This window comes from Vulpes vulpes, chromosome 3 (genome assembly GCF_048418805.1).
Source record: "Vulpes vulpes isolate BD-2025 chromosome 3, VulVul3, whole genome shotgun sequence".
In the NCBI taxonomy this organism is placed as follows: domain Eukaryota; kingdom Metazoa; phylum Chordata; class Mammalia; order Carnivora; family Canidae; genus Vulpes; species Vulpes vulpes.
The window spans coordinates 136,171,401-136,185,805 of NC_132782.1; the positions used below are offsets into that span (position 1 = coordinate 136,171,401).

Consider the following 14,405-nt stretch of genomic DNA (forward strand, 5'->3'; position numbering starts at 1 on the left):
GATAAGTCTGTAGGATGTGGTAGAGACCTAGAGGTTTTTTTTTTTTTAATCTTTTTTTTTTAATTTTTTAATTTATTTATGATAGTCACAGAGAGAGAGAGAGAGAGAGAGAGGCAGAGACACAGGCAGAGGGAGAAGCAGGCTCCATGCACCGGGAGCCCGACATGGGATTCGATCCCGGGTCTCCAGGATCGCGCCCTGGGCCAAAGGCAGGCGCCAAACCACTGCGCCACCCAGGGATCCCGAGACCTAGAGGTTAATGTTACTCCATAGGCCCACATCAACAGGTGCTAAGTTCTTAAAATGACATGGGAATTTTTCTTCTTAAGGAAATTCCTTTTCAAAAAAATTCTAAATGTCTAATAGTTTTTTTATATGCAATATATATACTATAAACTATTATATTTTTGTTAATTCAGATTTCAGCTAAGCTGAAAGATGGCAGATTCTTAAGAAAAAATTTTGTCAGGGAATTGGGAAGAGCCAAAGACTCAAGGTTATAAAGTTTAAAAATAATTAAGAATTTGTCCCCAAATGAGGCATTTCAGTAATTCATCTCTACTGTATTCAATTTTGACAACCCTAGGTTTTCCTTTCTTGGAAGCTTTACAATGTAAATATGAAATAGTGTTTTATTTCTCATTATTTTATTTTCAGGTGTCTACATTCGGGGCAGAGTTTTCATCAGAAGCTTGCAGAGAATTAGGCTTCTCCAGCAACTTGCTCTGCAGCTCTTGTGATCTTCTTGGACAGTTTAACCTGCTTCAGCTGGATCCTGACTGCAGAAGGTGCTGTCAGGAAGAAGCACAATTTGAAACAAAAAAGGTATGTTTTCTAGTATCTTTCTTCCATTAGTTGGTGTAGTTGAGATCAGGTGAAATGTTAATTTGTGTCATCAACTTAAGTCTCTAGCTTTTACATGTTGTAATTTTAGAAAGTCAACTGATTTCTGTCTGACCCACTAGATCAATTAAAGCAACTGGGAAGGAAAAGTTAAGGTTTATATACCAGGACCCCATTCCACCATGGTTGTTTAGCAAAGGGGTTGCAAAATTACTATAGAATGCTTGGATTCTGAAGTTATCCAGTATTTCTAAACTTCTGGCTACATGAAGACACTTCTATTCATTTGTAATAAGAACTCAGTCTTAAAATGAAATTTGAGATGAACGTATAGCACCTACCACCTGGCACAGAATTGTAGGCAGTGAACTGTAACTTACCTTAACAAAGAATATGGTCTGTTAATAATATTTACAGACACTTGATCTCATCTTTAACACCTAAAAATAGCCAAGGATAGGTAGTTCTGTCTAATAAAATCTATGTTCTGTCTCATTGTTCAAATTAATAGTAAACTTGTTTGATTTTTAAATCTTTTCACGAAAGCCCCTACACTTTTTAAAATAGAGACATGACCTGAAAAGATCATTTATATATGCCACATAAAACTGAATTAGTGAGTTCCCTGTCCGGGGAGGGGGGGCGGGGGGGATAGTTAGCAACTCTGTTATGTTTCCTTTTCATGTTCTTTCACTTGTACATACTGAATTCTGTTTTGAAATGTTACAGTGTATAAGGCTTTCCATAACTATCTTACTAGTCTTACTAGGTAGTAAAGGTTTTTGTATCTTACTGGGTAGTAAAGGTTTATTTCTAACACCAAGTATAATTTTATCATTCTAAAAGAAAAATAAGCAAATGTTTTAAAATGTTAATATTTAACCAGAATTTAATATTTGATTTCTCCATTGTGAACCTGAAATTCCAGCTGTCCCAAAAATAGCTTCCAAGTCTTCTGTGTTTTTCATTTTCTTGGATTCACATATACCATTGATACGTTTTTCATGTTTAGAAGATTTCTATACATATGAGTTAGTCTTCATTGCATATAAGGTCATATCTAAACAGTTTTTAAAAACTTGATTTTAAATAGATTTAAGATGTAGGACTTAACTAGTTTAGTAAGACCCCTCCCTTGATTAAGGGTTTTTTGTTGTTGTTGTTTTCTTGTTTTTTTTTTTAATGAGATATTCACATGAGACAAATTGCCAAGGGAATCTGTATGTCATCTTCTAATCATAATACTGTTCTATGATCCATACTACTACTTAGTCAACAATGATTTCCTGAGACACCAAACTTAAAAGAATTGAATAAAGGTGTGTTTATCACATACCTCGTCATGTAATTAGGGTAAATTGAGAGGTTCTGTCATTTAAGTGATATCAGATATTCCTTATTTTTAGTGTTGTTTGTTTTTGTTTGTTTGTTTTTTCTTTTTTAATTCATAAGAGACACAGAGAGAGGCAGAGACATAGGCAGAGGGAGAAGCAGGTTCCTCAAGGGGAGCCTGATGCGGATCTTGATCCCAGGACTCTGGGGTCACATCCTGAGCTGAAGGCAGACACTCAACTATTGAGCCACCCAGGAGTCCCTATATCAGATATTCCTAAACTGTAAACCAAGTGCATATAAAAGCTATTTTTACTTAACTACCCTCAGTAATCCTTCATGGCATACCATTTTTATGTTATACTTTTGCTCAAACCAGACTTGAATCACACACTTCTCAAATTATATTCCCATTCAGTTTTAATTATCACTTGATCTCTGTGTGGTATCTTGATGGTTCTCAGCATTTAAAATAACCATTGACAAGTAGTCTACCAGTTAATATATGTCTAACTGGTTACAAACTGAAATAATTATCAATTATTGCAGGCACAAGTGAGCCTGTATGCTAATAAAACTTTTATGCTGTATCCATTGTTTTTTCTTTACTCCTTGTCCCTCATCTCTACAATGTGCATACTTCTCATTAAGCATTTGCTAGCACACTGTTGCACAGAACCGGTGAATGGTGGAACCAAAACGTGGCAGAAACATTTAGAAATGTTACTGGGCATACAAAAGTATGGCATTTTGGACAAGCTGCCAATTAAGTATAGAAGTAATACTTGATTTAATGTGTACAGTACAGTACTGCTCTCTACATTATTAGTATATGATCATATATAACATTATATGCATTTTTTAATCTCCACCCTAGCTTAAGGCTTAATTTTGAAATCATAGTTTAATTTAGTCTTAGTTTGATAAAAGTAAAAATCTGCAATATGTAGACTAGTGCCTTACATTAAAAATTTTTAAGATACTGAGTATTTTTACTCAGTAAATGTATTTTACTCAGTATTAAAAATGTCTGAGTGTGTGTATGTGTGTAAATCATTGTGGATATAAATTCTTCGGAAGAAAAAATTGTACTTTATATACAGGAATGTTTTAACAATTTATATATACTGTAAGACCCATTGGCTACCACAGCAGCTATGTGGAATATTGCACTGGAGTACAGACAGATGAAACCCTAAAGAGCAGATATTAGATAAGCAATCCCATAGATAACTGTTACCCCCTCCCCCCCCCCCCATGACAGAACAGCTTCTACTTGAGCTGTCTTCAAAGATTTAGTTCAAGTATCCATGCTTCTGTGAAGGCTTCTAATTTCAACTCCCTCAGCTTTCCACCACTAGTACTCCCAGATTATGTTAACTATACCTCTGTATTCCCAAAGCATTAAGGATACCTTGATATGCACTTACCTTCATTCTACTGTATCTATTGTTTTGTTTTTCTTTCTCTTCCCATAAATTATGCTTTTTGAAGTCTAGGACAGTTTATTTCTGAATCCCCAGCCTTGAGCATATAGTATTTCATAAGTTTTTGTCCTTGAATGAGGCTGTTTTTACTAAGAATAAGTTGGAAAGGTGTTTGTTTTTTGTTTTTTGTTTTGTTTTGTTTTGTTTTTCATTAAACATTTACTGTAATACCAGGCACCAAGCCAGGCATTGTTGATACAAAAATTGAAGGGCATGGAGTGCTTGGGTGGCTAAGCATCTGCCTCTTGATTTGAGCTTAGGTCATGATCTCAGGGTCATGAGGTAGAGCCCTGCATCAGGCTCTGTGCTCAGCACGGTCAGATTGAGATATTCTCTCTCTCTCTTTCTCTCAAATCTTTAAAGAAAAAAAAAAAAATTGAAGGGCAGTCCCTGCCCTCAAGAGCTTACAGTGTAGTGGGGATATAGACCAGTAAGCAGGCTGGTAAGCCCAGAGCGATAGGTGTGGTACGCTAGCAGAAAGGGGAACAAAGCTTGGAGGAAGTGAAATCTAAGTTGAGAATTGACAGAAAATGTACCCATGTGGGCAGAAGAAAAGGAAATCAAAGTGGCATCTCTGGATATAGGAGACTGGGACCCAGAGAGCAAGGTGGCAAGTGATGAATCCAGACAGGCAAGCTGGAACCAGGACATCATGAGTCTCACAAGTTATGCTAAGAGGTCTGAATGTTTTATCTTGAGGGAATGGGAGCCATGGAAGTTTGTAAGGCCAGGAAGTAACTTGATCAACTACTGAAAAACATAAAAAAGGTGATTTAAAAATATGTATGTATATATGTTAAAAATACATGAACTTTGCAGACACTTGTGAAAGGCCTTTTTCATATATTTCAGTTGTATATACTGGATATAAGTAAGATTTCTCTTTGTTGGCAGTTATCAATAACATTTTTAATTATTCATCTAAATGTATCTCTCATTTGTATATTTATAAGGATATTGCAGGCATCCCAAATATATCCAAAAAGATGTTAATTTTTTTTTTTTTAATTTTTTTTTTTTAATTTTATTTATTTATGATAGGCACACAGTGAGAGAGAGAGAAGCAGAGACATAGGCAGAGGGAGAAGCAGGCTCCATGCACCGGGAGCCTGACGTGGGATTCGATCCCGGGTCTCCAGGATCGCGCCCCGGGCCAAAGGCAGGCGCCAAACCGCTGCGCCACCCAGGGATCCCAAGATGTTAATTTTTTAACACAGATTTTGAGTGATTGCAATCTGACTGCTAACTTTAATACTTTTTCAAACAGTATAGGACTGTCAGATTAAAAGTTTCCTGGGATTTTTTCCTGGAGATAAGCATAAATCAAATATTTTTTTGTTGTTGTTAAGAATTTTTTAACTTCTAAGATTTTTTTTTTAACATCTAAGATTTATAAGATTAAATGTAGTGTTTCAATAGATGGGCTATTTTTCTCATCTTTTTATCATCTTTCCAGTTCTGTGAACTTGAACTTGATTAAGACAGCTTGGAGCTTTTTTCTATCTCCTCATTCATTTAAGTTTTTATATCTTAATGATTTCAGCTTCTTCTGGACATAGTTATTATAGAACTTTTCTATTTCTCCTTAATTGTATGTTCTTATTTCCTTAACCTAGTACATGTTCTCTTTAAGATCTAGATTCATCGAGATCCTTATAGTCCCCCTGTTTTCCTTTTGCTTTTGAAATATTTTTTGTAGTTATTATTTAATTAAATAATTATGAATTATTTAGCTGATTTTTAGTACTCCTTATTCTTTCACATTAATACGTATCTTATCTGTGAGCTATCATTCTGAAGGTTTGGCTAGCAACAAAACCAGAGTACCTTCTGAGAAAAAAATTGACTTAGCTGAATTAGTCAAAAATCTGAACCAATAAGCAAATGATTTCAACTTAATTTGCTCTTCATTCAGTCTTGATTGTATCAGGTGAGAATTGAGAGTAATTAAGAGCACAGGCTTTTTTTTTTTTTTTTTTGGAAGCAGAACGTTTATTCTTCTTGGCTGGGGAAGAGAGCTAGCGGGTGGTCGTGCGTACTACCCCCATCCCTCACCTCCCCCCCCCCCCCCAAGAACCAAAGAAGATAGAGCCACCAAAGGCTACCTCTGCCTGCCTGTCTCCTTTGCCTAAGTGGAGGCAGGTGAGTGCAACGCAGGGCTGGAGTGGCTGCGGTGATGGGGCGGCCAGAGCTGGCCAGGGCTCCAGGGCTGAGGAGACCAGGGGGGCTTCTCAGGTTGGGGGGATGGGTGTGGGGGCACGTCTCGTCCTGGGAGCTGGCAGCTGGCACAGGCCCAGAGATTAGGGGACCAGGACACGGTAGGGGCTGCCCGGGATGTGCTCATCACCCCACTTGACCACCAGCGTGTACTCTCCCTTGTCCTTGAGTAGGTAAGACTCTCTCTAGAGCCGGCTGCCCACGTGCTTCACCAGGATCTCCTCGCAGGGCGTCCGGGGGCCATGCACCCCTACCAGCAGCATGTTGTTGCCTGCTTTGCTGCAGTCCACCGTGAAGCTGCTCTTTTGGCCCACAGGAATCAGACTAGGTTCAGAAAGTTTTTTGCTCTAAATTTAGCTGACAATCTTGGACAAATTACTTGATCACTCTGTGTCTGTTTCCTTATTTATAAATTGGAGATAATGATAGTTACTCTCTTCATGGAGTAGTTATGACGCTTAAACAAGTTAATATATGTATACTACTTAGAATAGTCCCTGGCATGTAATAAATTCTAGGTAGATAGTTGGGGCTGTGGTAGTTATCTGATTTGTTGATTAAAAAAATAATAATAATAAATTTAGGGGACTCTGAGAATAGAATAATAATTATTGTTGGCAAAGTAGGATAAAAAAATAGATAAGAGATACAGCATGAACTGATACACTTGCCAGTGTTAAAAATTTGGAACAAAATTTTGTTCCTCCACTTTCAAGCTCCTGAATCAGTTGAAATCAAGAACAGTTTCATGATTGGATTGTTTGTTTCTTTGCTGTTGAGTTTAATAAGTTCTTTATAGATCTTGGATACTAGCCCTTTATTTGATAGGTCATTTGCAAATATCTTCTCCCATTATGTAGGTTGTCTTTTAGTTTTGTTGACTGTTTCTTTGCTGTGCAGAAGCTTTTTATCTTAAGTCCCAATAATTCATTTTTGCTTTTGTTTCCCTTCATAGACGTATCTTGCAAGAAGTTGCTATATGAATTAGTAGTTTGAAAACTTTGACCATTCGCAACTACTTTTTTTATGTTTATGTGGAACAAAATAAATTATGCTGGACGTAACTCTAGATTTCAGATTTTTGAATCCTACTGATTGGCATATTTAAATAAGAAAAATATCACAAAAATGAATTTTAAAAATATGTACCATTCTGATCATTTTCAAATGCATATGAAAATTGCATTTAGAGAGAAAGGATTTTACTAAAAAATTTCAAAACAAGGGCACCTGGGTGCCTCAGTTGGTTAAGCATTTGACTCTTGATTTCAGCTCAGGTTATGATCTCAGGATCATGAGATGGAGTCCTGCTTTGGGCTCGTGCTGGGCATGGAGCATGCTTAAGATTCTCTCTCACCCTCTCCTTCCTACTCACCCCACTCTCTACTCGCACATGTGGGCATGCATGTGTGGTTGCTCGCGTGCTTTCTCTCAAAAGAAAAAAAAAAATAATAATATATATATATATATAGGTAAAGTAGAGCTTTTTCTTAGAACAAACCTATTCCAGAAATTGAATGAGACTCTTTTTTTTTAAGACTCTTTTTTTAAAGTCAGTTTAGAATAAAGTATATTACTAGTTTTCAAACATTTTCAGATGACACATCAGGTTAAAGCTACGAAACTTCTTTGAAACCCAAAATAACATTATAACAGAAAGTAAATTAAACTGTGTTTGTAATATAAAATGATCACTTTGTGAAAAAAAGCAAGTTATCAGACTAATTACAATCTGTTTTCCTACTAACATTCCTTTGCTGCTTACCATTTTATTCTAATACATGGTAACAGATTTCGAAGGTTTAAGAAAATTTTGGAAGAGAAAACTCTACAGATCTAGAAAAGGTTTTTTTTTGTTTGAATTTTGGAACATCTTGGTCTCATTCACAGAGTACAAGTAGAAGCCAAGGCTGCAGGTCCCTAAATTATACCATAACTGGTTCTGCAAAATAGCCCAAAGTTCAAGTTGTTTATAAAAGGCTTTTATTTTCACTTAAAAATATACTACTGTGATAATAAAAAATATTTATCTTTGAGAATGATTGTATTACACTATATTTAAATAAATGGACCTAAGTATTGCATAAAATAATTTTAAGAATATATTTAGGTCTCTTCCATTTCCCACCCCATTACCTAATTGGAGTTAGACTAATGCTAATTGACTCACTTTATGTAGTAGCATGGCCATTTTCTATGTATATAATACTCTTCCTTCACATTTACATGCATTCCTAGTGAGCCAGAGACCATAGAGACAAGTATTAATATAAGTATAGTTTATTAGAAATTTTTCCTCTTCTCTCTGTTTATAAAAGTTTTTGAAAGAGTTGAATTTTTATCTTAGCTACTAGTTTCGTGACTTTGAGTTAGCAAATTACTCTGGAATCTTCAGTTTTGTTGTAGTAATTACATTGACTCACCTTTGAGTGTTTATTGTGTCTTGGCTATATGCTACAGTATCTTACCTACATTATTTAATTCTCACAAAAACTCTATAATGTAATACTACTATTCTTATTTAACAGAGGAAACTAGGGTGTTATCTATCCAAAGTTACCCAAGCAATTAGTTGCCACAACCTGGCTTCCTCTCAAGTCTGTGGGACTCCGGAACCCCAAGTTTTTAAACCTCTATTCTATTTTGGCTCTCATTTTGAAAATGTGAATAGTAATATCTACTTAACAGACGTACTGAAAGAAAACTAATGAGTTAAATATAAAACACCAGACTGACTTTTTGAAGGTACTTTTTGCATTTATAGTTAACACAATTCCATCACTAGTTTTTATTTTAAATTATTAAATTTTTATTCTTCAGTTTACCATAGATCTTAATGACTCCCATTATTTGGTGTTTTTTTGAGGTTATATTAACAAATTTGGCTTATTTAAGGCCCAAACATTATAAATAAGCCACATAGTATTTCATAATTCAGGTAAAAGGACATCAAAACATTTAGTTCTATTCAATTTACATGGAAAATCTGTAGCCAAATCAGAGTAATTTAGAAGTCAGCGGAAGCAGCGTTATTCAAGAAAGTGGCATCTGTTAAGCTTTAGCCTATCTACTACTGGTAGAGATGCTACTGGCTTGTAAAACATAGAAGGATGAAATGGAGGTTAAGCTAACTGTGCGTGAAATTGTAGTCACTAAAGAAATTTCACAGTTGCTTAAAATAGCTTTTGTAGTGTCTCTAGCATCAATACACGAACTGATTTCTTCAAAGGAAACAAAAATGTAAGTCTTAACAGATTACTCTAATTATAATATTAAAACATTCACAAAGAAGCTTTTTTTAAAGATGTGAATAATGTTTGGCAACAGTTCTAATTCAGTGAAAGAATCAAGACTCCTGCATAGCAACACAAATATTTACTTGATAATAGCCGCTACCATTTGTTATTATGTGAAGGCACCGTTCCAAGTCCTTTATATAAATTAATATATAAAGTCTAAGGCATAGACTGCCTTGAGTCTAAGGCATATAGATTTTACCTAAAGTCATTCAGCTAGTAAATGGTTATAAATATATGTATATTATATTTATGTAGCAAAAATCTTAAAATATTTTGTGTCATTATTGAACTAAAAATACTTAGTTTTTTAACATTTTCTAATTATGGCATTTCCTGTATCTTTAAGTTAAAAATGTTAAGGTTTTTTTAGGTATTTACAAATTAGAATCAAGATTCTAAGCGTGTTAAAACATTTTATCACATTTGCAGATTATAATATTTAAACCCTTAAAGTAATTCATAGTCTATGTCCCTGCTACCTTACAACTGATTTCCTAGACATACCAACCTCAGAGTCAAAATAGACTTTGTTTATACACTAAGTATTTCTTCTTGATATAGGCTTTGAGAATGTCAAAATAAATGGTCATTGTCCCCAAGGAGTCAAGTAGAAGAAATAGACATGGAAATAGAATCCAGTTGGCAAGATATTTTATTAGGCTAAAACATAATATCCAGTGCTTTGGAGATGACCACTAAAAGAATTAGAAATAAAAGTTGAAAAGAGGACAGAATCGATAAATCTCTTAAAGTTGATGTATTCAGAACTATAGCTATAACCACATTTAATCGTTATGGAAGTGACCAACGGAAGAACTAAAAAAAGTTAAAAAGTTGAGTGGCAGGTGGGAGGCAAAGGAACTTTTTTTACTTCTTATTTTATACCTTTTTGTACAGTTTCTTTATTATTTCCAAATAGAATTGGTTTCTTTAAAGAATCCAATGAGAAATGTGCTGTTAACAAAATATACTCAGGGGGCAGCCTGAGTGGCTCAGTGGTATAGCACCTGCCTTAGGCCCAGGGTGTGGTCCTGGAGACCCAAGGATCAAGTCCCACGTCGGGCTCCCTGCATGAAGCCTGCCTCTCTCTCTGCCTGTATCTCTGCCTCTCTGTGTCTCTCATGATTAAATAAAATATTTAAAATATATATATATTTTTAAATATATATACACACACACACACTCAAGTGCTCTGAAAGCACACAAAAGAGTCGTACAACCTTTTGACAGATGGGGTAAATACCACCACTTATGTAAAAGTTACTGTTGCTGCTAACTTGGAAAATAATTAGGAGAAAATCATCTCTGGCAGAAGGAAAAGTTAATGAAAAGGCAAAGTTGTGAAAAAGATAGCCATGTTACATAGGATGGTAGGGCCTGTGTGCCTTGATAAGAACTTTGGACCATCCTTTAGGCAGGGGACAAAATTCATAGATTATAAACAATGAACTAGCATCAAATTTGTATTTCAATGATTTTGTTGGTGTGAAGGATAGTTGATACAACAGAGGGGACTACTGTTGCTGAAAAAATAACTTACTGCTGTTTTCCAGAGGCAAGATAAAAGGGTTTAAGCCAATATATTTGTAGTAAAAACAGAGAAAGGACAGATCTGAAACAGATGTAGGTAATAAAACCTTCAGGATTTATAGATTTACTGTATTGAAAAGGGGAAGAGATGAGTAAAGAAGCTTGAGAAACTGGTAGCCTCAAGGAAAGAAGGCTACAGTGGACTAGCTAGTTACAAGGTAGGGTAGCCCAGTAAGGCAATGGTGGAAGATGGGTGGAGCAGCAGTAAAGAGAATGAGTTTTCATAGAAGCTTACCCTTCAGGGACAGACTGCCTTTTCAGTTTCCTTTTGAAGAAATAAGTGTTGAAAGTTTTAATTTAAAACACCATACCTTATCTGGGTACCATAACGAATTCTAAAATTGACAGTATGCTTGTCAAAAAGTGGGCAAAAATGAAAGTGTGGAACAGCCTCTAGTGTCTTTTCTTCTGCTTTCCTCTTGCCACCTTAATATGTAAGATATTTAAGCTTTTGATTATAGCTTTCTTTTTGTATCTTAGTATATATTAGGTGATTACCTTCTTTAGTTTCAATAGAGAACAACCATAATATAATTTGTGCTGGCTGTTTTTTTTATTTCAGACATTTGCAACCTTTCTTAAAGATGATCATAATTACCCATTGTGGGACAAATAATGATCTTCAATTTTGGCGTGGTAATAACGCTAACACAATTGAATTGAAAAGCAGCTTTTGCTGCCATGTAATAGCACCCTTGCCTATTTTTGAGGCTATTGAATGTTTGGGTGTTGAGCCATATTTTGTCTGGATCTCAATTTTTCAAATTAAGAGGAAAATAGGTTGTAGTTTTCAAACATTTAGGAGTAAAAAGACATTGGATTTTTATTTATTGAGTACTAATATACTAAATAGTTTGCCATTTTCTAAAACATTTATACTTACTACCAATGGGCTAGTTGGTTTTATTTTAAAACTACTATGATATTCAAGCTGACAGTCTAGATATCACTAGAATTGAATGTGTTGTTCCCAGCTGATGACCCTGGGTTATTCATACTGTAACTAAAATATAAATGAGGAGGGGGTTGTATCTTTGAGTATATTTCTTTTCAGGTGAAAGTCTAATCATTACAGTCCTAACTCATGGTTATGAAATTCTTTTTAAGTACATACACAAATTCTGTTATTCATCACAATATTGAAAGAAACCTTTTTTCTGTTTTCCCTCGGATTTCATAGTTGGAATGGTCTAATTTAGAATGTGATGATGTCAAAGAAACATTTTGTTTCTTGGTTTTTTTTTTCATTTTGTTGTATTTTTAATAATTTTCATTGAGCGTTTTAATGGAGCAGTGATTTTATCTTAAGAGTCTCCTAGTGTATTCCTACTTTCTTAAAACTTAAAGTAGATGTTACCTTGCTTGTTTGGTAGCTTTCTCAATCTCAAGGCAGGTACCAAATATATAAAAATGAATAGTACTTTCATAGTGTAGTAGAATAAGCTTTAAACTTAGCTTCCTTAGACATAGTCGTTGCTTTGTATTTTCAGAGTTCATTAGAAAACACCTAAAAATAGTGTAATCTTAGGGATATAATATTAGAGAATTATATTTACCAACTTCATTTGCTAAAATTGTAAAAACTGAACTTATTCCCATAATCCCCCATAGTCATTCATTGTTCCTTTGCAAGAATGCCATTAGTCCCAAGTGTACGGAAGTGTCAGCATATAAACCAGTTGCTTTATACATCTGCTGCTTCACTTGAAGTGAAATCTTGACAAAAGCTTTACTACTAGATCTCAGAAATTTAGTACCCTAATGTCCACGTGTAATTGTAGCTTGTTGCTTCTAGCACTCTATGCACTTTTAGAAATACCAAAAAATATGGGAATGATTTGATGATGAATAATGAATTAAAATTTAAGACATCAGCAGATCGCTAAACATAGAGTCTTGGTTGAAAACATTTTCCCTGAGAATTAACTAGCCAAATTTTGCTAAAAATTGTTTCAGCATCATGTATTTTTCTACTATATAAAAGGAGTAAAGTCAGTTTTAAGAAATAACACTGGATGCAATTAATGTTTGGAAGAATGGCTCACTTATATATTTGAGTACATCATGATCATTTTTATTTAAGAGCTCTCAGTAATATCTCTACTTTCATTATGTTATAGCCATACTTCCTTATTTTAAAATTCCTACATTTAAGAGCAAGCCTTCAGTAGACTATAAAATAGTTACTCCCCATATCTGAATTCTATTCAGCAGTTAAAATTTTTCCTTTGGTTTGCATAACATTAGAGCATTTTCTTCATATTGCTACTTCATATTGAAAGTTTCTTCTGGGATCCCTGGGTGGCGCAGCGGTTTGGCACCTGCCTTTGGCCCAGGGCGCGATCCTGGAGACCCGGGATCGAATCCCACGTCAGGCTCCCGGTGCATGGAGCCTGCTTCTCCCTCTGCCTATGTCTCTGCCTCTCTCTCTCTCTCTCTCTCTCTCTCTCTCTCTCGCTCTGTGTGTGTGTGTGACTATTGTAAATAAATTAAAAAAAAAAAAGTTTCTTCTGATAGTGCTACTGAATTTTAATAATACTAAAGTTTTGCCTTTAAATGAGGATTTTGAAAATAAGAATGTATGCCTATAAGCAATGTTTCATAAGGGAAGAAAACAGTATGAATTGGTTAGTCTTTTGAGCAAAAGCTTACTGTTTTTATTGAAATTTTTGCATTATTAATTCTTGAGTGTAGTCCAAGGCAGTGATTCTCATCCTTGGCTGTTCATTACAATCACTTTTAAAGCTAACCCACTTTAAAAGTAGTAATAGTAATTAAAGTATTCATACCTGGATCTTATCCCCAAGTATCCTGATTTAACTGTTCTGACATTAAGCAAGTTTATAGATTTGTGGTGGTGATATGATGGCAGTAAAAGTTAACAAATGCAATGCCTTCACTCAAATTCAGAAAATTTACTAACTCAAAAGTGTCACCTTTGTTCAGTGTTTAAAAATTAACTTCTTTTGTAATCCCGTTACCTGGTGAGAAACTGCACTTTTTTTTTTTTTTGTCTTACCTGTTAATCGAACCATTTTATAGCCACATATATAGTTGTGGCTATAAAGTTTTACTTTATAAAGTAAAGCCATAGTTTTACTTTAATTACAGCAAAATTATCACCATAAAATTCCGCTTTTGGCTGTTTGCTGTATATGAAAACCTCATTATAAGCCCAAACTAAGATTTTAAAACAAGGGGTTGGACAGGTTCGTATAAGAGGGAAAAAAATTATTATACATGGCCTAAGGTATGTTTCCTCTAAATCTACATCTTAGAGTTTTTATCATGAATGGATGTTATACTTTGTCAAGTGCTCTTTTTGCATATTGAGATGATCATACAGTTTTTATCCATCATTTTGTGAATGTGGTGGATCACATTGATTTATTTGTGAATGTCCAATCACCCTTGCATTCCTGGAATACATCCCTCTTGATCATGGTGAATAATTTTTTTTTAATGTAATGTTGAATTCAGTTTGCTAATATCTTGAGGATTTTTGCATGTATGGTCATCAGAGATACTGGTCTGTAGTTTTCTTTTTCAGTAGTGTCTTTATCTGGTTTTGGTATCAGGGTAATGCTAGTGTCATTGAGTGAATTTGGAAGGTCTCCCTCTTCTGTTTTTTGGATTA

At 34.8% G+C, this 14,405-nt stretch overlaps 1 protein-coding gene across 1 annotated transcript in view; it reads left to right on the forward strand.

The window, feature by feature from the left end:
• SELENOF (selenoprotein F) overlaps positions 1 to 14,405 on the forward strand; it is a 45,968-nt gene that overhangs the window by 8,416 nt on the left and 23,147 nt on the right. The window contains exon 2 of the mRNA XM_026004825.2: positions 658 to 825. Within this exon, the coding sequence (XP_025860610.1) occupies positions 658 to 825 (168 nt within the window). The remainder of the gene's footprint in view (positions 1 to 657; positions 826 to 14,405) is intronic.